General features: G+C 43.6%; 2 protein-coding genes across 2 annotated transcripts; one reads left to right on the forward strand and one right to left on the reverse strand.

Moving 5' to 3' along the window:
* Positions 1-267: 267 nt before the first annotated feature.
* LOC133021067 (NLR family CARD domain-containing protein 3-like) lies at positions 268-5,027 on the forward strand. The gene is made up of 3 exons (XM_061087833.1): positions 268-2,058; positions 4,235-4,558; positions 4,946-5,027. Exons 1-3 carry the CDS (start codon positions 392-394, stop codon positions 5,025-5,027), a joined length of 2,073 nt encoding a protein of 690 aa, XP_060943816.1. The 5' UTR covers positions 268-391.
* Positions 5,028-17,983: 12,956 nt separating this feature from the next.
* LOC133021068 (malate dehydrogenase, cytoplasmic-like) lies at positions 17,984-19,849 on the reverse strand. Its single transcript, XM_061087834.1, has 6 exons — positions 19,727-19,849; positions 19,500-19,617; positions 19,245-19,420; positions 19,044-19,157; positions 18,616-18,705; positions 17,984-18,109 (listed from the first exon to the last, which is right to left on the reverse strand). Exons 1-6 carry the CDS (start codon positions 19,832-19,834, stop codon positions 17,984-17,986), a joined length of 732 nt encoding a protein of 243 aa, XP_060943817.1. The 5' UTR covers positions 19,835-19,849.
* Between the last annotated feature and the right edge of the window lie 7,581 nt (positions 19,850-27,430).

Below are 27,430 nucleotides of genomic sequence, written 5' to 3' on the forward strand. Positions count from 1 at the left end.
ACTGTACATGTGTCTGGTGATGTCTTCACTTCTGACAACAGCACATGTGGTTTTATTTTGTTCCTTCATACAGCATCAACATTTAACATCGTTATAAAAGCACAAAGTTAAAAAGCTTTTATTTTTCTGTATCTGATGAAAACAAACAGTAGATTCTCAGATTCTCAGATTCTCTGTCTCTGACATTGTTTCTTGTCTTTCAGCAGATCGTGGTCTGCAGGAGGTTTTCGATGAACATAAGCTCAGTCTGAGGAGGAGATTTGAACATGTGACTGAAGGCAGTGATGAAACAGGAAGTAGAACCCTCATCAACAGGATCTACACTGAGCTCTACATCACAGAGGGACAGAGTGAAGAGGTTAATACTCAACATGAAGTGAGGCAGCTTGAGATGGCTTCCAAGAAGAAGATCCTCCACGACACTCCCATCAGGTGCCACGACATCTTTAAAGCCTCAACTGACCAGCAGAGCAGCATCAGAGTCGTCCTGACCAACGGCGTCGCTGGCGTTGGAAAAACCTTCTCGGTGCAGAAGTTCACTCTGGACTGGGCCGAGGGTTTAGAGAACCAGGATGTGGGTCTGCTGACTGTGCTTTCGTTCAGGGAGCTGAACCTGGTGAAGGACCAGCAGCACAGTCTCCTCACGCTGCTCCGTGTTTTCCATCCAGCGTTACAGAAGCTCACGGCAGAGACGCTCGCTGTCTGTCAACCTTTGTTCATCTTTGACGGCCTGGATGAAAGCAGACCTTCTCTGGACTTCAACCACAGGGAACTTGTGTCTGAGGTCACACAGAGGTCATCAGTCAACGTGCTGCTGACAAACCTCATCCAGGGGAATCTGCTTCCCTCGGCTCTCGTCTGGATAACCTCCAGACCTGCGGCGGCCAATCAGATCCCTCCTGCATGTGTTGACAGGGTCACAGAAGTACGAGGATTCACTGAGGCCCAGAAGGAGGAGTACTTCAGGAGGAGATTCAGTGATGAAGAGCTGTGCAGCAGAATCATCTCACACATCAAGACGTCCAGGAGCCTCCACATCATGTGTCAAATCCCAGTCTTCTGCTGGATCAGTGCTACAGTTCTGGAGCACATGTTGACCACAGACCAGAGAGGAGAGCTGCCCAAGACCCTGACTGACCTGTACTCACACTTCCTGCTGGTTCAGACAAAGAGGAAGAACAACAAGTACGGTGAGGGACATGAGACGACTCCACAGCAGCTGACGGAGGCTGACAGGGACGTTCTCCTGAAGCTGGGGAGGCTGGCACTTAAACATCTGGAGGAAGGAAACATCATGTTCTACCAAGAAGACCTGGAGCGGTGTGGTCTTAATGTCACAGAGGCCTCGGTGTACTCAGGAGTTTGTACTGAGATCTTCAGAAGAGACCGTGTGATCTTCCAGAAATCAGTCTACTGCTTTGTTCATCTGAGTGTTCAGGAGTTTCTGGCTGCAGTCTACATGTTCCACTGTTACACCGAGAGGAACACAGAAGAACTCAAGAACTTCTTTGGAACATGTGAGGACACAGACAGTACCTTCTCCCTAGATGACCTCCTGAAGAGAACCATGGAGAAATCCCTCACCAGTACAAATGGTCATCTGGACCTGTTTGTTCGCTTCCTTCATGGCCTCAGTCTGAAGTCCAACCAGAGAGTCTTAGGAGGCCTGCTGGGTCGGAGAGAGAACAATCCAAATATCATCCAGAGAGTCTTAGGAGGCCTGCTGGGTCGGACAGGGAACAATCCAAAGATCATCCAGAGAGTCATCAACAACCTGAAGGAGATGGAGAGTGATGACATTTCGCCTGACAGAAGCATCAACATCTTCCACTGTCTGACTGAGATGAACGACCACTCAGTTCATCAGCAGATGAAACAGTTCCTGACGTCAGAGAACAAATCAAAGGAGAAACTGTCTTTGATCCACTGTTCAGCTCTGGCCTACATGCTGCAGATGTCAGAGGAGGTTCTGGATGAGTTGGACCCGGAGAAGTTCAACACATCACACCAGGGTCGACTGAGACTGATCCCAGCTGTGAGGAACTGCAGGAAGGCTCGGTGAGTCCCGACATGATCAATAACATGTTCAATGAGTGGAGATGAGTCGTTCTTCAAATACACTCAGTGTTAAATTATCCTCATTGTTTTGGGCAGTGTGTGTGTTAGAGTGGTCAACACTGTGAGTACATCCTTTCTGTGTGTGGGTGTGTGTGTGTATCAAGTTATTATTAGTATGTACATATACATTCTCATTGTTCTCATGTACATATGAGAACAACTATATCAGATGTGGAGAGTGAAATCCATCCATGTGATAACTGTGCTGGAGTTTGAGGATTCAGACCATGTGGGGTGCAAGGGAGATTATTGTATATGTATATACAGTGCTGTGAAAGATTATTGGCCCCCTTCCTGGTTTATTCTTTTTTTGCATATTTGTCATATTTAAATGTTTCAGATCATCAAACAAATTTTAATATTAGACAAAGATAACCCAAGTAAATACAAAATGCAGTTTTTAAATGATGATTTCATTTATTAAGGGAAAAAATCTATCCAAACCTACCTGGCCCTATGTGAAAAAGTAATTGACCCCCCTTGATAAATCATGAATGAACTTTGATTAACAACATTTTTGGGAAAGCTGAGTTCAATTTCACTAGCCACACCCAGGCCTGATTACTGCCAGACCTGTTGAATCAAGAAATCATTTAAATAGAACCTGTCTGACAAAGTGAAGCAGGCTAAAAGATCAAAAAAGCAACACATCATCCCGCGATCTAAAGAAATTCAAAAACAGATGAGACACAAAGTAATTGATATGTATCAGTCTGGAAAGGATTACAAAGCCATTTCTAAGGCTTTGGGACTTTAGCGAACCACGGTGAGAGACATTATCCACTAATGGAGAAGACTTGGAACAGTGGTGAACCTTCCCACTAGTGGCCAGCCTACCAAAATTACTCCAAGAGCGCATCGACGACTCATCCAGGAGGTCTTTAAAGACCCCAGAACAACATCCAAGGAACTGCACGCCTCACTTGCCTCAGTTACGGTCAGTGTTCGTGATTCAACAATAAGAAAGAGACTTGGCAAAAATGGCTTCCATGGCAGAGTTCCAAGGCGAAAGACACTGCTGACCAAAAAGAACATAAAGGCTCCTCTCACATTTGCCAAAAAACATTTTGATAATCCCTAAGACTTTTAGGCAAATATTCTGTGGACTGAAGAAACAAAAGATGAACTTTTTTGAAGGTGTGCGTCCCGTTACATCTGGCCTAAAACTAACACAGCATTTCATAAAAACAACATCATACCAACAGTCAAACATGGTGGTGGTAGTGTGATGGTCTTGGGCTGCTTTGCAGCTTCAGGACCTGGACAACTTCCAGGTCCTGACTTAAATCCGATTGAGATGCTGTGGCATGACCTTAAACAAGCTGCCAAGGGTGGCACAACCAGTTATTAGGTTTAGGTTTATTAGGTTTAGGTTTATTAGGCAGTTACTGTTTCACAGAGGGCCAAGTAGGTTTGGATAGATTTTTTCCCTTAATAAATGAAAACATGCCTTAAAAACTGCATTTTGTATTTACTCAGGTTATCTTTGTTTAATAATAAAATTTGTTTGATGATCTGAATCATTTAAGTGTGACAAATCTGCAAAAAAAAGGGGGGCAAATACTTTTTCACAGCACTGTATATCTGAGCAAACAGCTAGCACAGAGTGAGGTGACGATCACTGATGAGAATCACTGACTGTTCTTTTAAAATGAAGAAGCAGGATATATGGTTTATTCTTCTTTCTGGTCAAACTAGAGTACCCTGCGTTTGTCCTCCACCACCAACCAGTGCAGTGTCCGTCCCTCCAGATTCCTGACATGCTGCATTCACAATAATATGAGGTCACTGTAACCTTTGACCTTTGACTACTGAAATCTAATCAGTTTATCTTGGGTCTAATTTTGAAGAAATCCCCTAAAGACAGACTTGAGACATCATGTTCAAAAGATCATGAACATGTTCTGTGACCTTGACCTTTGACCTTTGAGCACCTGAATCTAATGAGTTCCTCTGTTAGTCTGAATGAACTCTTGGGCCAAATCTGAAAGGATTCTCTTAAGGAGTTTTTAACAAAAAGGGGATTTAACAGGGTGAGGGTCACATGATCATGTTTTGTATGAATGTTGTGTTTTCTGATTTAATTCTCACAGATTTGATATTTCTTTAATTACAGACTCAGTAGTTGTCAACTCTCAGAGACTCACTGTGAAGTCGTGGCCTCAGCTCTGAAGTCAGACCCCTCACATCTGACAGAACTGGATCTGAGTGACAACAAGCTGCAGGATTCAGGAGTGAAGCTGCTGTGTTCTGGACTGGAGAGTCCAAACTGTCTACTGGAGGCTCTGAGGTCCTTAAATCCTTCTTCACTTTTCAGACTTTCTTTCTTCTTGGGTCATTATTTATTAAAATTGTCTCAGTTCTGTTCTGCTCACTGTCCCTCAGTCATCTGTCCCTCACCCAGCCTGTCAGTCACGTCCACCTCATCAACTCCATTCACCTGCACTCACCTGCTCCTGATCACTGAGAAAGTGTTAGTAAATAACATGTGGACTGAGGCCGAGCACTTGTCCTCCTCCGGTTTTCAAAATAAGACACATTCTTATTGAAACACGTTGGACAGTTGATAAGTATAGAAACAAACAGGAAGTGACTGTCAGGGGCCATCCATACTTTAAACAGTGTTTAATTACACAAACCTGCTCAGTGACCAACACACCGAGAAGAAGCTGATGAATGAAACAATGGTCCAACATGTCTGATCTGATATTTATCTTCAGGTCACAGACTGGACTGAGGTCAGCAGCATGTTGAGAGTCTGTGTTGACATGATGATGATCCACAACAACAGGAGGACACATTCTAATATTCATATTTCTTTATCCAGGTTGGATCACGTTAGCCTGCTACTATTGGCCGGCTTCCAAGCCCAAACGGCGTGCCTATTGTTTTGCTTCCGGTCTAGCTAGATCTGGCGTGGTGCTGTAGTTTATCTAAGGTTACTAGTTAACTAGGTAACTAGCCAAAAAGAACGTTAATCTTGCGAGATAAAAAATTTGACATCTTTAAAATAGGGTTGCGTTAACGTCGTTAATAACGCGTTTAACTGACAGCACTAATTTAACTATGAAGTATTTAAATATCGTCTCATTCTAAAGTAAAGAAAACAACAACTGGTCCAGTTCAGATGAAACTAGTGATAACATTTCTAGGCTTCTTTTCTCTTCAGTTTCTAATAATGGATCCTTTCACCTGAATCTTCCACACTGGAGCTTTAAGGTCAAAGGTCAGAACATGTGTTCCTAACAGTGAACACTGATACTGAGCTGAGAGATGTTTGTAGAATGAGCGCTGAGGACCGAGTCAGGCTCAATGTGACTGAAGTCTCACTGACAGAGAAACAATCCAATGCTGGACAATGTGTACATGTAATATTTCTGTGGAAGCTAACCAGGACATGTCCCGGTGGTCCTGTGGACTGACCACATGACAGCGTGCTGCGTCGGTGTTCTGGGACTGGGCTCAGGGTCCAGAGTCCAAGTGGATTATATTTGATTCCTTTTATTTTTAGGACCAAGTTTTTCAGCCCTGTTTCTTCCACTTTGGGTTAATTTCAAGCATGAAACCCTTCCTCTGGTTTCAGGACTTACACGGGGTCGTCCATGCCTTTATCTTTTCACCACTAGATCTCTGTCCCGCCCTGTACACACGTGTTCCTCAGGCTCCCTGCACCACTTTCAACTGGTCAAACTGCTGCTCAGATCATCGCCACTTCAAGAAAACATGATCATAGAACTGCTCGCCCTTTCACACATCAACTGTGGAACATGTTCTGACAAGTGGGTCGGACATTTTCTGGAGCTGAAGCAGCAGCAGGAGATTGTCCAGGTCCGACTCGTTCACAGCAACAGGAACATGTGGGAACATTCAGACGAGGGGCGGAGCCAAAACACATATCTCCATGACAACCATGGTTTTGTTAAGTTATGTTAAGTTACAGGTTCACTGTGAAGGAGTTAGTGACGTCTCCAGGTGTCGTACATGTGAACGTAGTCCACTTGTTCACGTGTACGACTCCTGAACATGTCCAGCAAGATATTTAGAGACATCTAGTGGTGAAGTTACATATTACAAACAACTGAACCCCGAGGACACAAGGACTTTCAAGTTGTTTTCAGTCATGAACTCTGCAAAATAGTGTCTGGACATTTTCTGGAGTTTGACTTTCACATATGAAGAACGAGTGGAGCAGCAGGAGGCCGGACATGACGTATAAATCCTGCTGTGGAAAGATCAGTGTTATTGTTTACAGCTCATCCACACCAGCGTCGGCCCTCATCACCAAAAGATCTGGAATCTCCTCGTGTTTCCACGTTGACGTCTTCGTCTTCTACGTGTACGGCTCCTCTTCTTCATGCTGAGATATTTGTGTTTTTCCAGTTTCACGTCCCTCACGTGTTAGAAACCTCATCAACACGTCCACATGCTCTCTGTGAATCCTCTGGACATTCACCTGCTCTATTCTCACATGGACTCACTTAGAAACTTTATTAGGAGGCTGCAGGAAAAGTTCCAGAAAATGTCAAGAACAACTTGACTCAGACTTCAGGTCTGAAAACAGAGACAGTGATGTTTAGTCAAAGTCTTTTATTTTCACACCTGAACTCAGTTTAATTAACAGTTAAGTTTGATTCTTTATCCAGGTTGGAGAGCTGCAGTCTGTCAGAGATCAGCTGTTCTTCTCTGGCTTCAGCTCTGAGGTCAAACCCCTCTCATCTGAGAGAACTGCATCTGAGTGACAACAACCTGCAGGACTCAGCAGTGAAGGAGCTGTGTGGTTTTCTACAGAGTCCAACCTGTCGACTGGAGACTCTGAGGTCAGACATCATGTTTTAATGTTAAAGGTTCAGTCTGAATATAATATAAAGTATTTAATTCTAAAGTCTGTAAATATAAAGTATGTAAATATATAGTATTTATTTATAAAGTATGTAAATATACAGTATTTAAATATAAATGTCTCATTCTAAAATAAAGGAAACAACAACTGGTACAATTCAGATGCAACTAGTTAAAACATCCCTAGGATTCTTTTCTCTTCAGTTTCTAACAATGGATCCTTTCACCTGAATCTTCCACACTGGAGCTTTAAGGTCAAAGGTCAGAACATGTGTTCCTTACACTGAACACTGACACTGAGCTGAGAGATGTTTGTAGTATGAGCGCTGAGGACCGAGTCAGGCTCAATGTGACTGAAGTTTTACTGACAGAGAAACACTCCAATGCTGGACAATGTGTACATGTAATGTTTCTGTGGAAGCTGACCAGGACTTGTCCCGGTGGTCCTGTGGACTGACCACATGACAGCGTGCTGCGTTGGTGTTCTGGGACCGGGCTCAGGGTCCAGAGTCCAAGTTGATTATATTTGATTCCTTTTATTTTTAGGACCAAGTTCTTCAGCCCTGTTTCTTCCACTTTGGGTTCATTTCCAACATGAAACCCTTCCTCTGGTTTCAGGACTTATGGGGCCGTCCATGCCTTTATCTTTTCACCACTAGATCTCTGTCCCGCCCTGTACACACGTGTTCCTCAGGCTCCCTGCACCACTTTCAACTGTTCAAACTGCTGCTCAGATCATCGCCACTTCAAGAAAACATGATCATAGAACTGCTCCCCCTTTCACACATCAACTGTGGAACATGTTCTGACAAGTGGGTCGGACATTTTCTGGAGCTGAAGCAGCAGCAGGAGATTGTCCGGGTCCGACTCGTTCACAGCAACAGGAACATGTGGGAACATTCAGACGAGGGGCGGAGCCAAAACAAATATCTCCATGACAACCATGGTTTTGTTAAGTTATGTTAAGTTACAGGTTCACTGTGAAGGAGTTAGTGACGTCTCCAGGTGTCGTACATGTGAACGTAGTCGACTTGTTCACGTGTACGACTCCTAAACATGTCCAGCAAGGTATTTAGAGACGTCTAGTGGTGAAGTTACATATTACAACAACTGAACCCCGAGGACACAATGACTTTCAAGCTGTTTTCAGTCATGAACTCTGTAAAATAGTGTCTGGACATTTTCTGGAGTTTGACTTTCACATATGAAGAACGGGTGGAGCAGCAGGAGGCCAGACATGACGCATAAATCCTGCTGTGGAAAGATCAGTGTTGTTGTTTGCAGCTCATCCACACCGGCGTCGGCCCTCATCACCAAAAGATCTGGAATCTCCACGTGTTTCCAAGTTGACGTCTTCGTCTTCTACGTGTACGGCTCCTCTTCTTCATCCTGAGATATTTGTGTTCTTCCAGTTTCACGTCCGTCACGTGTTAGAAACCTCATCAACACGTCCACTCGCTCTCTGTGAATCCTCTGGACATTCACCTGCTCTATTCTCACATGGACTCATTCAGAACCTTTATTAGGAGGCTACAGGAAGAGTTCCAGAAAATGTCAAGAACAACTTGACTCAGACTTCAGGTCTGAAAACAGAGACAGTGATGTTTAGTCAAAGTCTTTTATTTTCACACATGAACTCTGTTTAATTTACAGTTAAGTTTTATTCTTTATCCAGGTTGGAGGGCTGCAGACTGTCAGAGATCAGCTGTTCTTCTATGGCTTCAGCTCTGAGGTCAAACCCCTCTCATCTGAGAGACCTGAGTCTGAGTGACAACAACCTGCAGGACTCAGGAGTGAAGAAGCTGTGTGGTTTTCTACAGAGTCCAACCTGTCGACTGGAGTCTCTGTGGTCAGTTCACTGACTGACTTTTGTAGATCTCATATCTATAAAACAGCATTTATACACAAGTGAACTCATTTAATTCTAATTTAACATAATTCCTCTTCATACATAACTTGAATACATTCATTAATGAATCTGTGACATTTTAAATATTCAGCTACTTGTTAAAACACTGAGTGTAGTTCTGGATTTCCTAAACTGTATTTTTACTGAATCAGGACTCGTTTTTAGTCCAACATGTTTGATTACATATTTATCTTCCATGTTATGAGTCTCTGCTGACATGTATATGTGTCTGTTATTTTCACACATGAACTCAGTTTAATTTACAGTTAAGTTTTATTCTTTATCCAGGTTGTGGAGCTGCAGACTGTCAGAGATCAGCTGTTCTTCTATGGCTTCAGCTCTGAGGTCAAACCCCTCTCATCTGAGAGACCTGAGTCTGAGTGACAACAACCTGCAGGACTCAGCAGTGAAGGAGCTGTGTGGTTTTCTACAGAGTCCAACCTGTCGACTGGAGAAACTGAGGTCAGACATCATATTTTGTTGTTAAAGGTTCACTCTAAATATAATATAAATTATTTAATTCTCAAGTCTGTAAATATAAAGTATGTAAATATATAGTATTTATTCATAAAGTATGTAAATATACAGTATTTAAATGTGAAATATTTAAATATAAATGTCTCATTCTAAAGTAAAGAAAACAGCAACTGGTCCAATTCAGATGAAACTAGGGAAAACATCTCTAGGATTCTTTTCTCTTCAGTTTCTAATAATGGATCCTTTCACCTGAATCTTCCACACTGGATCTTTAAGGTCAAAGGTCAGAACATGTGTTCCTAACAGTGAACACTGATACTGAGCTGAGAGATGTTTGTAGAATGAGCGCTGAGGACCGAGTCAAGCTCAATGTGACTGAAGTTTTAATGACAGAGAAACAATCCAATGCTGGACAATGTGTCCATGTAATGTTTCTGTGGAAGCTAACCAGGACATGTCCCGGTGGTCCTGTGGACTGACCACATGACAGCTTGCTGCGTTGGTGTTCTGGCACTGGGCTCAGGGTCCAGAGTCCAAGTTCATTATATTTGATTCCTTTTATTTTTAGGACCAAGTTCTTCAGCCCTGTTTCTTCCACTTTGGTTTCATTTCCAACATGAAACCCTTCCTCTGGTTTCAGGACTTACACGGGGTCGTCCATGCCTTTATCTTTTCACCACTAGATCTCTGTCCCGCCCTGTACACACGTGTTCCTCAGGCTCCCTGCACCACTTTCAACTGGTCAATCTGCTGCTCAGATCATCGCCACTTCAAGAAAACATGATCATAGAACTGCTCTCCCTTTCACACATCAACTGTGCAACATGTTCTGATAAGTGGGTCGGACATTTTCTGGATCTGAAGCAGCAGCAGGAGATTGTCCAGGTCCGACTCGTTCACAGCAACAGGAACATGTGGGAACATTCAGACGAGGGGCGGAGCCAAAACACATATCTCCATGACAACCATGGTTTTGTTAAGTCATGTTAAGTTACAGGTTCACTGTGTAGGAGTTAGTGACGTCTCCAGGTGTCTGACATGTGAACGTAGTCGACTTGTTCACGTGTACGACTCCTGAACATATCCAGCAAGATATTTAGAGACATCTAGTGGTGAAGTTACATATTACAAACAACTGAACCCCGAGGACACGAGGACTTTCAAGCTGTTTTCAGTCATGAACTCTGTAAAATAGTGTCTGGACATTTTCTGGAGTTTGACTTTCACATATGAAGAACGGGTGGAGCAGCAGGAGGCCAGACATGACGTATAAATCCTGCTGTAGAAAGATCAGTGTTGTTGTTTACAGCTCATCCACACCGGCGTCGGCCCTCATCACCAAAAGATCTGGAATCTCCACGTGTTTCCACGTTTACGTCTTCGTCTTCTACGTGTACGGCTCCTCTTCTTCATCCTGAGATATTTGTGTTCTTCCAGTTTCACGTCCGTCACGTGTTAGAAACCTCATCAACACGTCCACATGCTCTCTGTGAATCCTCTGGACATTCACCTGCTCTATTCTCACATGGACTCACTCAGAAACTTTATTAGGAGGCTGCAGGAAAAGTTCCAGAAAATGTCAAGAACAACTTGACTCAGACTTCAGGTCTGAAAACAGAGACAGTGATGTTTAGTTAAAGTCATTTATTTTCACACCTGAACTCAGTTTAATTAACAGTTAAGTTTGATTCTTTATCCAGGTTGAGGGACTGCAGACTGTCAGAGATCAGCTGTTCTTCACTGGCTTCAGCTCTGAGGTCAAACCCCTCTCATCTGAGAGAACTGGATCTGAATGACAACAACCTGCAGGACTCAGGAGTGACGGAGCTGTGTGGTTTTCTACAGAGTCCAACCTGTCGACTGGAGACTCTGAGGTCAGTCCACTGACTAACTTTTGTAGATCTCATATCTTTAAAACAGCATTTATACACAAGTGAACTCATTTAATTCTAATATAACATAGTTCCTCTTCATACATAACTTGAATCCATTCATTAATGAATCTGTGACATTTTAAATATTCAGATACTTGTTAAAACACTGAGTGTAGTTCTGGATTTCCTAAACTGTATTTTTACTAAATCAGGACTCGTTTTTAGTTCAACATGTTTGATTACATATTTATCTTCCGTGTTATGAGTCTCTGCTGACATGAATATGTGTCTGTTATTTTCACACATGAACTCAGTTTAATTTACAGTTAAGTTTTATTCTTTATCCAGGTTGAGGAACTGCAGACTGTCAGAGATCAGCTGTTCTTCTCTGGCTTCAGCTCTGAGGTCAAACCCCTCTCATCTGAGAGAACTGGATCTTAGAGGAAACAACCTGAAGGACTCAGCAGTGACGGAGCTGTGTGGTTTTCTACAGAGTCCAACCTGTCAACTGGAGAATCTGAGGTCAGACACCATATTTTGTTGTTAAAGGTTCACTCTAAATATAATATAAATTATTTAATTCTCAAGTCTGTAAATATAAAGTATGTAAATATAAAGTATTTATTCATAAAGTATGTAAATATACAGTATTCAAATGTGAAATATTTAAATATAAATGTCTCATTCTAAAGTAAAGAAAACAGCAACTGGTCCAATTCAGATGAAACTAGGGAAAACAAATCTAGGATTCTTTTCTATTCAGTTTCTAACAATGGATCCTTTCACCTGAATCTTCCACACTGGAGCTTTAAGGTCAAAGGTCAGAACATGTGTTCCTAACAGTGAACACTGATACTGAGCTGAGAGATGTTTGTAGAATGAGCGCTGAGGACCGAGTCAGGATCAATGTGACTGAAGTTTTACTGACAGAAACAATCCAATGCTGGATAATGTGTCCATGTAATGTTTCTGTGGAAGCTAACCAGGACTTGTCCCGGTGGTCCTGTGGACTGACCACATGACAGCGTGCTGTGTTGGTGTTCTGGGACTGGGCTCAGGGTCCAGAGTCCAAGTGGATTATATTTGATTCCTATTATTTTTCGGACCAAGTTCTTCAGCCCTGTTTCTTCCACTTTGGGTTCATTTCCAACATGAAACCCTTCCTCTGGTTTCAGGACTTATGGGGCCGTCCATGCCTTTATCTTTTCACCACTAGATCTCTGTCCCGCCCTGTACACACGTGTTCCTCAGGCTCCCTGCACCACTTTCAACTGTTCAAACTGCTGCTCAGATCATCGCCACTTCAAGAAAACATGATCATAGAACTGCTCCCCCTTTCACACATCAACTGTGGAACATGTTCTGACAAGTGGGTCGGACATTTTCTGGAGCTGAAGCAGCAGCAGGAGATTGTCCAGGTCCGACTCGTTCACAGCAACAGGAACATGTGGGAACATTCAGACGAGGGGCGGAGCCAAAACACATATCTCCATGACAACCATGGTTTTGTTAAGTTATGTTAAGTTACAGGTTCACTGTGAAGGAGTTAGTGACGTCTCCAGGTGTCGTACATGTGAACGTAGTCGACTTGTTCACGTGTACGACTCCTAAACATGTCCAGCAAGGTATTTAGAGACGTCTAGTGGTGAAGTTACATATTACAACAACTGAACCCCGAGGACACAATGACTTTCAAGCTGTTTTCAGTCATGAACTCTGTAAAATAGTGTCTGGACATTTTCTGGAGTTTGACTTTCACATATGAAGAACGGGTGGAGCAGCAGGAGGCCGGACATGACGCATAAATCCTGCTGTGGAAAGATCAGTGTTGTTGTTTACAGCTCATCCACACCGGCGTCGGCTCTCATCACCAAAAGTTCTGGAATCTCCACGTGTTTCCAAGTTGACGTCTTCGTCTTCTACGTGTACGGCTCCTCTTCTTCATCCTGAGATATTTGTGTTCTTCCAGTTTCACGTCCCTCACGTGTTAGAAACCTCATCAACACGTCCACTCGCTCTCTGTGAATCCTCTGGACATTCACCTGCTCTATTCTCACATGGACTCACTCAGAAACTTTATTAGGAGGCTGCAGGAAAAGTTCCAGAAAATGTCCAGAACAACTTGACTCAGACTTCAGGTCTGAAAACAGAGACAGTGATGTTTAGTCAAAGTCTTTTATTTTCACACCTGAACTCTTTTTAATTTACAGTTAAGTTTTATCTTTATCCAGGTTGTGGAGATGCAGTCTGTCAGAGATCAGCTGTTCTTCTCTGGCTTCAGCTCTGAGGTCAAACCCCTCTCATCTGAGAGTCCTGGATCTGAGTGACAACGTCCTGCAGGACTCAGGAGTGACGGAGCTGTGTGGTTTTCTACAGAGTCCAACCTGTCGACTGGAGTCTCTGTGGTCAGTTCACTGACTGACTTTTGTAGATCTCATATCTATAAAACAGCATTTATACACAAGTGAACTCATTTAAATCTAATTTAACATAATTCCTCTTCATACATAACTTGAATCCATTCATTAATGAATCTGTGACATTTTAAATATTCAGCTACTTGTTAAAACACTGAGTGTAGTTCTGGATTTCCTAAACTGTATTTTTACTGAATCAGGACTCGTTTTTAGTCCAACATGTTTGATTACATATTTATCTTCCGTGATATGAGTCTCTGCTGACATGTATATGTGTCTGTTATTTTCACACATGAACTCAGTTTAATTTACAGTTAAGTTTTATTCTTTATCCAGGTTGAGGAACTGCAGACTGTCAGAGATCAGCTGTTCTTCTCTGGCTTCAGCTCTGAGGTCAAACCCCTCTCATCTGAGAAACCTGAGTCTGAGAGGAAACAACCTGCAGGACTCAGCAGTGAAGGAGCTGCTTGATCTACAGCAGAGTCCAACCTGTCGACTGGAGACTCTGATGTCAGTAGATGGGTGGAGTCAGTCCACGCTGCTTTCATCAGTATTTTACTAAACCTAGTCAGTATCACAGATCCAGGGTCTGTGCTACCAAGCAAGATTTGTGGTTATCAGGTTCACTTCAGGTTTAGTTTTTTCAGTCCCACTAAGCTCGTCCATTTTTTAACAAGGTAAATCACCATGGTAACTTCTGATGAACGGCTAACCTGCTCCAGGTTAAGTTGGAGATCATCCAGTATCAAAGCTCCGCCCACTGACCACAGTGACTCTACACTGTGGTGCACGCTCTCCTTAAAGGGACGGATAAGGGAAGTTTAAATCAACGTCTGGTTGGTTCAGTTGATCTCTAACTCACCCAGAACATCTCAATGTCTCCAGACTCATCCTGTCCCCAAAACACCAGATGACCTCAGTCAGCTTCCTGGAGACAGGTCCATGTGTCTTTATTGAGTAGTGATGTCAGAGGTGTCCACCACAGTGTGTCCTCAGAGTCAGTGAGTGTCCTCAGAGTCACTAAAACAGTGTGTGTCCTCAGAGACAGTGAGACAGTGTGTGTCCTCAGAGTCAGTTTGTGTCCTCAAAGAAAGTGTGTGTCCTCAGAGTCAGTGAGTCAGTGTGTGTGTCCTAAGAGTCAGTGAGACAGTGTGTGTCCTCAGTCAGTGAGACAGTGTGTGTCCTCGGATTCAGTGTTTGTCCTCAGAGTCAGTTAGACAGTGTGTGTCCTCGGATTCAGTGTTTGTCCTCAGAGACAGTGAGACAGTGTGTGTCCTCAGTCAGTGAGACAGTGTGTGTCCTCAGTAAGTGAGACAGTGTGTGTCCTCAGTCAGTGAGACAGTGTGAGTCCTCAGAGACAGTGAGACAGTGTGTGTACTCATAGACAGTGAGACAGTGTGTGTCCTCAGTCAGTGAGACATTGTGAGTCCTCAGAGACAGTGAGACAGTATGTGTCCTCAGAGTCAGTGAGACAGTGTGTGTCCTCAGTCAGTGAGACAGTGTGAGTCCTCAGAGACAGTGAGACAGTGTGAGTCCTCAGAGTCAGTGAGACAGTGTGTGTCCTCAGTCAGTGAGACAGTGTGTGTCCTAGGAGTCAGTGAGACAGTGTGTGTCTTCGGATTCAGTGTTTGTCCTCAGAGACAGTGAGACAGTGTGTGTCCTCAGTCAGTGAGACAGTGTGAGTACTCAGTAAGTGAGACAGTGTGTCCTCAGTCAGTGAGACAGTGTGAGTCCTCAGAGACAGTGTGTGTACTCATAGACAGTGAGACAGTGTATGTCCTCAGTCAGTGAGACATTGTGAGTCCTCAGAGACAGTGAGACAGTGTGTGTCCTCAGAGTCAGTGAGACAGTGTGTGTCCTCAGTCAGTGAGACAGTGTGAGTCCTCAGAGACAGTGAGACAGTGTGTGTCCTGTCAGTGAGACAGTGTGTGTCCTCAGAGACAGTGACAGTGTGTGTCCTCAGAGACAGTGTGTGTCCTCAGAGACATTGTGAGACAGTGTGTGTCATCAGAGACAGTGAGACAGTGTGTCTCTTCTTCTCTTCCGCTCGTCTTGTTGGTACACAACAGATTCAGATCTCGTGGCCTCGAGTTATTTATCTCATTCACACACGTTGTTATGTCATGGTCACGAAATATATTGTACCAGATGCCACCAGGGGGCGCTGTAACTTACACATCGACACAATCCCAGATGTTTTACCAGCTGTTCTTCCTGCATTTAGCAGCTGTGACTGAGTTTCTTTTATTCTGGATCATGTGTTTGTTCTCCTCTGATTTTTATTATAGAACAGTTTGTTCTTGGTTGTGAAATATGAGGCTCTGCTGTCAGTCAAACTGTCCATGTCTGTGGTTGGTCATGTCAGTAGACCCCGCCCCTTTAATGTGCACGCTCAGATCTCGAAGAGGATAACCTGAGTTAACTTAACGAGTTGATAACCAGAGTCATGTGACCACTTAACCTGTGTCTGTCAGGTTCAGTTGAGCTGATCTCAGAAAGATCTCCTGGACATGTTGGAGTGTCTTCGTAGTTCAGGCCTCAGTGTTTCCTCAGTGAAGCTGTGAGAGGACAATGAGGACAGACGTCAGGATTGGACAGAGACACAGAGAGACAACAGTAGGCAAATCAGACGAGCCACAAGCTAATTGGGATCATGTGATTGAGTTGACGTGAAGACAACAGTTGTTGTTGTTTTCATGTGAACAGGAAGTGAAGCTGGACCACAGCTGACAGCCTCACACGAGGGACAGAGACGGTGTCGTCTTCATCTGATCTGAGACAGTTTGTCCTCTCACTTCATCAGTGAAGAACTGATCAGATGGATCTTTGTCACAGCTCTGAGATCAGTGGGACTGAAGCCTCTCCTCATCACCATGGTAACCAGGATCTCTTTCTACAGAGCAGAACCTCTGCTGAGGTCCATCTGTCTCAGCTGGTCCCAGTTTGTCAGAAGCAGATGTTCATCAACACACAGTGAAACATGTCTTCACCTGTAACAGCAGTAAATCCACCTCTCAGGTGTCCACTCTGCACTTTGACATGCAGTGGACACACATTGAGCTCTTAGCGTGTTCATTCCAACACGTGAACATGAAGCAGAGAGGAAGCTGCTCCACCTCTGAACAGGACTGAAGTCCCTGCTGCTCTTTCTACTGGATGAGCTGCATCACTGACTCACAGCTGATGAAGTGAGTCTCTGTAACACTGATGTCTTCTTCTCTCAACAGGTGGAAGTACTGAATGGAGCTGAGTGTGAAGAGGACAGTGTGTGTGGACGGAGGCTGAGCTGTGTCCTGAGGATCCAGAGGCTGAAGCAGCAGCAGCTTGTGTGTAGTCTCCAATCTACACAACCCCTGATCTGCACGTGTTTGTGAGATGAAGCCGGAGCACCTGGAGAAAACACGGGGAGAACATGCAGACTCCACACAGGAAGACCCATCTGAACCGGATTCAAACCTGTCGAGAAGGCTGTGATACGTGATTTGTGATTTTGTGATACGTGATGTTGTGATATATGATGTTGTGATATATGATGATGGCTTTACTGGTGCCATATGCTTGGCCCTATTGTAATTTGAAGGATTTGTATTTCCGCTTTTGGGGATTTTTCAGGGCCTCGTTTTAATTATTTCTATAAATGATACATTGTGAATTTAACCAACTACAGATGTTACATCATTGTTCCTGATGCTGCTGGTGAGATAAATAGAGAAATACAGTCCTCGCCTGGTGACATTGTGGTATTGCACGGTACCACGGTTCCCATGGCAGTGGCAGGAAAACAGTAAAAAATATAATCTAAACAGCAAAATCTGGTCCTCCAGTAAATATAATTAAAAGTAATTGCCCACCATGAGAGAAAAAGCTTTATTTTCCATTAAACCTATGCTAACAACTAAATGCTACTAGTTAGTATTACTTTACAAGTGCTGCTATATTATACACTAGTTTGCCAGTAGTGAATTGCTGAGCTCTATGTCTCACTCAGTGTGGCTGGGTGATGCAGGTATTTTAATATATAAACCTTTTTTTATTAAAGTCACATTACTGTCTGACTGCTCAGCTGCTAAGCTGAAACCCCTGTGTTTGTGTTTGTCTGTCACTAAGATGATAGACAGGGAACAAAAGGAACACAACATCATCGTTGAATCTTTTTTTTTATTGTTTAACTGAAAATAACTTGGAAACAAGCTGGTAACAAATGGTGGACTATAGTTAGAGTGGAGATACTTGTGTGTCCGGTGTTTCTGGTGTCGACTGAATATGAGACCAATGCAATAATCCATAACCAAATTAAAACTGGATGCATTCTTTTTTTCCACTAAACAACAGACAGAGTCATTCAGGGTCTAGTCATACCCCAGGAAAGACACCACCATGTCTCTCTCCTCGATCAGCTCTGCTGCTGTGGCGTCCATCCTCGATCGGGAAAAATCATTGATGGCCAAGCCGTCCACAATCGTCCAGTTCTTGTCCTAAAGCAAATACAAAGTTTTGTGTTTTTTTGAAAAAAATACTCACAAACATCCCTCTACACTCTACAAACACAAACCTTTTAATTCATTGAATGCCTCCCCCTTTGAAAATCTTGTTTTTGCCAACCTCCAGTGGTTTAACTGCTCATCTGGTCGCTGTGTGCAGGTGAACTCACACACCTAGTGACATCACTGTTAGACGTGGCTACAGGTGCATTTTTAACCACACCCACAAACTCATTGACACCGAATGTGGTCACAGGTGAAACTTTCAGCCGAAGAGAACAATGGCTTTTGGTCGGGTGTTATTCTTTGCACTTCAAATTTACATATTTACACTAATTTAGTCTTTAAGTTGTTCATTGTTGCACATATATAGAAGAACATAATGAATGTGAGTAACCATAAACTGATGACAAACGTGTGAAAGAAACAACTTATTGATTCCCTGCTGTGGCTACAAATCAACTAGATGTAATGAAACCACAAGTTTAGACCAGTCTCACCTTGATCTGGATCGGGAATGAATAGATGAGGTCTGCTGGGACTCCATATGAGTTTCCAGAGGAGTACACGCCCATAGAGGTGAACTCGTCCTAAAATACAGAGGTAGATTTACTGGTTAAACTGGAAGAGTTTACGTCAAATGTTATCTTTCAGAAACGAAGGCTTGATCAACATGAGAAGTACAAACATCATCCAAAAAACAAACAGCAGATTCACCTGTAACACAAGATCTAACTGCCTGTGCTTCTGACAGAGAAACTTATAACCATGCTGAGGTTATACTTTGACAATTAAATTGGTAGGTAATGAAGGGGACAGTACAGTCTATCAATATTTGACATTTCCATAGCCATGTTTTGCCTGATTACCGCAACAGGCAGATGTTCTAATGTTAGAACAACAGTATATATATGAACATGGCGTTTACCTGGGGGGTGCCTGACCAGATGTCTCTCATGTGGTCACAGATGGCCTTGGCGGCAGACATGGCACTGGACAGCTTCCTGGCCTTGATGACTGCAGCGCCTCTCTGCTTCACTGTCTGAAACACAGTAATTAGCAAATGTGTAAGCTTGAGTTGTGCAGCTAGTTTCTATGTTGATTTAAATAATACTGATATTCAGCTCACAGCTATGAAATCTCCTTTGAGCCAGGCATCATCCTTGACGGCATCGAAGCAGGCGAGCTCACTACCGGATATGTTGACCAAGCAGTGGTGCACATCTGGGTACTGGGTGGACGAGTTGTTGCCCCAGATTATTATGTTCTTGACATTGGTAGCAGGAACGCCACAGCGAATCGCCACTTAGAGGACGCAAAGAAAATTCAGAAATGGAAGTAAAAACCCTAAGGCTGACAAAGTGGAACGCTGGGACACTGAAACGCACCTGAGAGCGAGCCCTGTTGTGGTCCAGACGGGTGAGACAGGAGAAGTTCTCTTTGGGGATTGAGGGAGCAGACTTGGTTGCAATCAGACAGTTGGTGTTTCCTACAACCAGCACCTGAAAATAAACAAGCCAAAAAAAGCAAGTTTACACTTAATAATCACCCTTAGAAAGTAAATACATACTTGTGTATGTGTCCTTTGCCAATATTAGCCTGTGTTATTACCTTCACAGTCTTCTTGGCATACTTCTCCAGGGCGGCTCCCTGGCTCTTGAAGATGGCCACATTGTCTTTGAGTAAGTCTTTCCTCTCCATGCCCTTCCTCCTGGGCATTGAGCCGACCAAGATGGCAGCGTCCAGGTCCTTGAAGGCCACTTCCTCCTTGTCAGTGGGAATAATCTCTTCAGAAGAAGAATTTGAATGAAATTACTGTTGTGTTTACATACAAGCATTTCAATCCTCAACATTTTCCATCTAAAATTATGCTTTAATATGTTATCGGTCTGAGGTTCAGATTCAGTTATTTTCATTAGTGTGCTCTTCAACTTTTGAGAATATTGAAGTTTCAGATAAAAGTTAAGTGAATAAACGTGTTCATACACTTTTTGAAATCAACCGCACTGAAGTGGTTTTTGTCAAGGCCGAATAGCAAAGCAGAGCAAGGATTGATTTCTTCGACAAGCAAGGATCAGAGTCGGCTTCGTCTAAGCGGAAAAAGCAAGGAGCGGAGAAACCGTCTCCGGCGATGTCAGCATATGCTTTGGCTCGCCTGCATTTCTCCTGCTGGAGCTTGCAGTAAGGACACTTGGCTCAAAGCCAAGCCGGCGTGCTCTGGACCCAGGTACGACTCGCAGCGGGCATGCAGGTCGGATGATAAGATGTAGCCGGTCGGACAGACCTGGCACAAGCGGATGGAAGAAGTCATCGTGGAAGTTGTTTTGTGCTTACTCATGGTACGCTGAAGAAAAGGGGAACCCATCGCCTGGTCTCAGCCCAATTTATACGAGGTGAGACCAGGGGTGGGGCCCACAGTAGGTGGGCGTGGACTAAAGTTTTCAGTGCCGTGCATTCCCGCAAGGGATGAACTCACTAGCGATAGCCTTTAAAGGGCGAAGCCAATACGATATAGAACTGTGTTTGCTGTGTAGTATTCAGCAATCATTCATTTTACCCTGTGGGTGTGAATGCATTCATATATGTGAAGGACTTTTTTGTACTTCTGTGTTTCAGCTGCTTCTTTTAACGACCATTCAGCATTTAAACGCTACAGCAGCTGAAAGGCAGTGGTGGAGGAAGTACTGAAGTTTAGTACTTAAGTAAAAGTACAAGTACCCAGGAAAATATATACTTAAGTAAAAGTACTAACTACACCAACAATCCTACTTAAGTAAAATTAAAAAGTACTTACTTTTAAATTTACTTTAAGTATAAAAAGTAAAAGTACTCACGCAATGGGTTGTCTCTCAATGTCTAGGCTGTGCCATTTTGATAAAGAATGCAGATATAGCTACTGGTAATACTCATGCCTCTACAGATGTCACTACTAGTAATAATTATAAGCAACAACATGTGCAGGTATGGCCTGCCCCTTTAAGGAACGGGCCCAGAGAGTGACGTAGTGCACCTGGGTAACTTGCGCAAGAAGTGTGTGAATACGAGAAGTGAACGACCACCTAGAGGTGATGACAGTGTTGCTCCGGTGGACAGTCAATAAATAAAGTGGCGGCGTTAAAACTAAAGAAACGTCTCCTCCTCCTTCTTCACGGAGTGGTCCGGACGGCTGCTTACCGGCCACTGTGTGTGACTGTGTGTGTGTGTGCGTATGTGTGTGTGTGTGTGTGTCACCCAGATGCGTATGTGTGTGTGTGTGTCACCCAGATACGTGTGTGTGTGTGTCACCTAGATGCGGAGCTGACGAGTGGGCACCCTCCGTCGGCCCAGCGCTAAACAGAGTAGCTGATGGTTAGATAGTGATCAACTACGAACTTTAACAGGAAGAGTGAAATGTTTGTTGGGGTGTGTGTGACTGAGTGCGCGTGTGTGACTGTGTGTGGAGCGCTGGCGGTCAGTGACGGAGCCGCTCCGTCACAGCAACATTTTGGTGAAACTGTGTTCATAAAATGTAACGAGTAACGACACTTATTGTAGAAATGTAGCGGAGAAAAAGTATAGATAATAGCTGCAAAATGTAACGGAGTAAAAGTAAAAAGTATGCACTATTATTTTTACTTAAGTAAAGTACAGATACGGAAAAATGTACTTAAGTACAGTTACGAAGTAAAAATACTTCGTTACATTCCACCAATGCCCATCTGTTAAAATCCTAAAATTTGCAGACGACACTTCAGTCATTGGCCTCATCAAGAATAATGATGAGTCTGCATACAGGCAGGAAGTCGAACAGCTGGCCCTGTGGTGCGGTCGAAACAACCTAGAGCTGAACACGCTCAAAACCGTGGAGATGACAGTGGACTTCAGGAGGAGCCCCCCAGCACTGCACCCCCTCATCACACTTAACAATACAGTGTTGGCTGTGGAATCGTTCAGGTTTCTGGGATCCACAATCTCCCGGGACCTGAAGTGGGAACCCAACATAAGTAAAATCATCAAAAAGGCCCTGCAGAGGTTGTACTTCCTGCGCCAGCTGAGGAAGCTCAACCTGCCTCAGGAGCTGCTGATCCTGTTTTACACAGCTGTCATCGAGTCTGTTCTCTGCACATCACTAACTGTCTGGTTCGGATCGGCCACCGAATTGGATAAGAGCAGACTTCAACGGACAATCAGGACTGCAGAAAAGATCATCGGTGCCAACCTGCCCACCATCCAGGACCTGTATACCTCCAGAGTCAGGAAACGGGCAGGAAAGATCACTGACCTCGCAGACCTCTCACATCCTGGGCACAACCTGTTCCATCTCCTCCCCTCTGGGAGGCGCTACAGGTCTCTGTTGACCAAAACCTCCAGGCACAAAAACAGTTTCTTCCCTCTCGCTGTCTCACTTCTGAACAGCCAACCCACTGACACTGTTCAATAACCCTGGATCTTTATAATAAACACTGTACAGTTTCTCCCGGAATTATATTATATTATATATAATATATATTATAATCATATTTAATTATGGTTATCTTATTTCACTTCACTGTATAACCGTAATTCACATACGTGTTATACCTGCACTTTTTTTTCTTAGACTGTCGCACTGTTTGTATTTTGTATTGTTTTTGTGACTGTTCGTATTGTACTGTTTTGTTTTGTGATGTATATTTTGTGTAGCACACTGAGAGCCACTTTACCGAGTCAAATTCCCTGTTTGTGCGAACTTACTTGGCCAATAAACATGATTCTGAGATTCTGAGGAAGACGAAGGAAAACATAAGAACCTGTCGGAGAGAAAATCACTTTAATCTGTAACGTGTGAATTCATTTCTCTGTTGTGACCTTGTGTGTGATGGAGTTTGTAAAATGTTCTGAAGGAGATTTCCACAATAAAGTTAACTCAAGTATCAACCCAACGTGACGTCACAGGCTGGTTGGTGAGCTGCTGCTCTGAAGCCCCACTTTGACTTCTTGTTCAGCGCCATCTTGGTTTTTTGAAACCAGAAGTAACCATATTTGGAGGAGCAGGGGGTGGAGCCTGACTGAGAGCTCGATGGCACGCCCCCCTAAACCCATTGGATGGTGCTAGATGTCAATCATAAAGTGGTGTCACACCTGGTGTTAACATCCGTCTGCTGATCGCACAGCTCATGAAGTAACTGAGTGTTGGTTTGATTCAAGAGTTTATGAGGCTAATTTAAACATTATGAAGAATCACATTGTACGTCTCAGTCCCAGGAGAAGCTCACAGTCAGGACTCAGTGTGAAAGTGAAGATCTGGATTCATGATCCAACACCGTCCATTATTAACTAAAGACATGATCCTAAGTTTGTTATCTACACTACCTACTTCTATTGCTGCTAGTCTTGTATCAATACTGTTCATATTCCATATCTATTTCTTACTGTACATATCTTATTTATTTACATATTCCAATTTACAAATGCAAATACTCTGCACTTTTACTGCTTTTGTGCACTTCTGGTTCGATGCTAAACTGCATTTCATTGTCTCTATACTTGTTCTCTGTGCAATGACAATAAAGTTGAATCTAATCTAATCTTAAACCTGTATTTGTTATAACATCACAATAAAACATGAACTTTGAACCAGTTCATCTTCATGGGTATGAACTGGACTCTGAACTGGGTGGTTTCCAGAGTGAACTGGTTCAACAGGGAGCGGTCAGACTCCATTTTCACCTGGACGAGCAGAAGGAAGGAAAGTGAGCAGGTGAGTGTGAACACAACTTTCTGAAAGTTTTTCTGTCTCACTCTCACACCTGCTGTTAACATCCGTCTGCTGATCACACCACTCTAAGTTTGTCAGTTCACACCTGGTGACAGAGGTAGTTTCATGTGATCGGATCCCAGAGACAGATGTGAACAGCAGGTCTGGAACAAAGAGCCTTCAAAGGACTAATTAACAGAGTTAACTCGCAGCTTCACTTTATCTTCATGACATCTGTTCATCAAGTGTTTAATAACAGAACGTGTTTTCACAATAATACGTTACAGCAGTGGTCACCAACCAGTCGAGAGTCTTCACTGTGGATCCCAGTAAAGCTCTGGACTAACTGGCTGAGGAGTGAGGAACATCGACCTGCAGAGCCAGGTACACACACACACACACACACACACACACACACACACACACACACACACACACACACACACACACACACACACACACACACACACACACACACACACACACACACACACACACACACACACACATATATAACTTTATACAAAGCGATAGAACTGAGTGGAGATACAGAGTGCTGCTTCAAGCTGCTGACTGATGTGCTCTCAGTGTTACTGTCTATAAAGTTCTGTAATTCATTTCCAGCCTTTATGACGTGAACATGATACTAGATGTTGAGTTTCCTTCTCTTAGTGGCCGGGGGTTGAAGGACACAGGAACTTTTACAAGCTTGTATTAATTAACTTTAATGTAGTTGATTAATCTGAGTGTAGATTAGGAAATGCTCAAGTTGCAAAAATACTTTTTTATTCAATGTTTGTTTATGGCTGTGCAGGTTTATTGGTGGATTTACAAATTACATAAACATTATATGAAAGGGAACTTTATTATTGTACTTGTACAATAGTACACCTCCATACCCTTATGGCTGGTACCCTAAAAAATATTCATATTATTATTTTAATAATGTAGTCAATGAAATGGTTGAAACTTACTGAATAAATCGATTGATTGAATGAAATTTAGATTCCAAAAATAATGGAGGCTTCTTGAGGTCACATGTCAGAAAGACAACGTAAAGTCTGAGAGCGTGAAAGAGAGAGAGAGAGAGAGAGAGAGAGAGAGAGAGAGAGAGAGAGCGAGCTTATTGTCCTTCACCTGAAGTTTTTTACTTTTAAGGTAACTACAGCCTTCCTGAGGTTTCTGATGTGATCACTGTATTTCCTTGTATATAAGACGTCCTGTGTACTCAAATAAATACCAGTACTACAAACTATGAAGCCCTGAATCTATTTCACAATAAAAACATTTAAAAAATAAATGAATTGATTCAGTCGACAGAAACACTGCAGTGTTTTTATTTGGAAATGGGTAGGCTACAGGAAGTGTTGCAAATATTTGTGTTTGTGACGTTTTCAACAGATAAACAATGAAACTGGTGTGAAAGATAATTTCACTGTGTTCTGCTGTAAACTGAGCGCAGAACCAGAAGGAAAAAGACCAGACCTTGAATATCTAGAAGAGCAGCGCGGCCTGAACCACAGCTGAGCCGCAGCCGGCCCGGTGCAACATGGACGAGGAAATTTCAGAGCAAGTTGGACCCTCACACACAAAGTAAGAGACCTGCTACAAACATGTGAAGCTCCAAACTGAATCCTCAGAGAATGAACCAGTGACTGATGTGTTCTGAATATAAACATGTTTGTGTTTGCAGAGGTCAGGACCACAGACTGAGAGCAGAGCCTTCAGGGTCCAGCTGTCTGTCTCTGAAGAGTGACCGGTCCAAAGATTATCCTCTAAACTTCAGTAATGAACCTGGACCCTCACACACAGAGTAAGAGACTGTTTCTACTGTGACCTGCTCTGAAGAGGATCTAGTTTCCTCTAGTGTGGCCCCTGCATTAGGACACAGCTTCATTGAAGTTGGTGACTAATCTCTCAGAATCACTCAAGGAGCTCAGACCTCCACCAAGAACCAACACGCTCCTTATGAAACCACTTTGAAATCCATTAGAGATTAATTTGGATTTGGATACACTGGTAAACATCATTCCTCTGTACATGAAAGTGGACCCCCCCCCCCAGATCTTGTTAACAGACCACAACCTTCCACCAATTTTACTGGTAATCTGTTGTTTTTTATAATTCCACTAATGAACCAACCAACACACAAATATAGTGGGTGAAAACAAAACCTCTTTGACAGAAGTAATGACAACCTGTGACTGTGACATGTGAGTTTTCAGGAAATGTGTTCACAGGGAGAGGAAGAGGAGTCATGTTTCTGAGGAGGAGCAGTCGTCCTGCTGTGCTTCGTGTCAGGACGTCCTGAAGGATCCAGTATCCACCAGCTGTGGACACTGGTTCTGCAGACAGTGCATCACCTCATACTGGGACCAGTCTGGTTCTTCAGGAGACTCCTCCTGTCCCCAGTGTGGACAAAGATCCAGAACAGGAGCTGGAGCTCAGACAGCCGGTCAGAGCAGCACTGTACATGTGTCTGCTGATGTCTTCACTTCTGACAACAGCACAGGTGGTTTTATTTTGTTCCTTCATACAGCATCAACATTTAACATCGTTACAAAAGCACAAAGTCAAAAAGCTTTTATTTTTCTGTAGTTTTTCTGTATCTGATGAAAACAATCAGCAGATTCTCAGATTCTCTGTCTCTGACACTGTTTCTTGTCTTTCAGCAGATCGTGGTCTGCAGGAGGTTTTCGATGAACATAAGCTCAATGTGAGGAGGAGATGTGAACATGTGACTGAAGGAAGTGATGAAACTGGAAGTAGAACCCTCCTCAACACGATCTATACTGAGCTCTACATTACAGAGGGACAGAGTGAAGAGGTTAATACTCAACATGAGGTGAGGCAGCTTGAGACGGCTTCCAAGAAGAAGATCCTCCAGGACACTCCCATCAGGTGCCACGACATCTTTAAAGCCTCAACTGACCAGCAGAGCAGCATCAGAGTCGTCCTGACCAACGGCGTCGCTGGCGTTGGAAAAACCTTCTCGTGCAGAAGTTCACTCTGGACTGGGCAGAGGGTTTAGAAAACCAGGATGTGGGTCTGCTGACTGTGCTTTCGTTCAGGGAGCTGAACCTGGTGAAGGACCAGCAGCACAGTCTCCTCACGCTGCTCCATGTTTTCCATCCAGCGTTACAGAAGCTCACGGCAGAGACGCTCGCTGTCTGTAAACCTTTGTTCATCTTTGACGGCCTGGATGAAAGCAGACCTTCTCTGGACTTCAACCACAGGGAGCTTGTGTCTGAGGTCACACAGAGGTCATCAGTCAACGTGCTGCTGACAAACCTCATCCGGGGGAATCTGCTTCCCTCGGCTCTCGTCTGGATAACCACCAGACCTGCAGCGGCCAATCAGGTCCCTCCTGCATGTGTTGACAGGGTCACAGAAGTACGAGGCTTCACTGACGCCCAGAAGGAGGAGTATTTCAGGAGGAGATTCAGTGATGAAGAGCTGTGTAGCAGAATCATCTCACACATCAAGACGTCCAGGAGCCTCCACATCATGTGTCAAATCCCAGTCTTCTGCTGGATCAGTGCTACAGTTCTGGAGCACATGTTGACCACAGACCAGAGAGGAGAGCTGCCCAAGACCCT

This window comes from Limanda limanda, chromosome 15 (genome assembly GCF_963576545.1).
Source record: "Limanda limanda chromosome 15, fLimLim1.1, whole genome shotgun sequence".
Lineage (NCBI taxonomy): Eukaryota > Metazoa > Chordata > Actinopteri > Pleuronectiformes > Pleuronectidae > Limanda > Limanda limanda.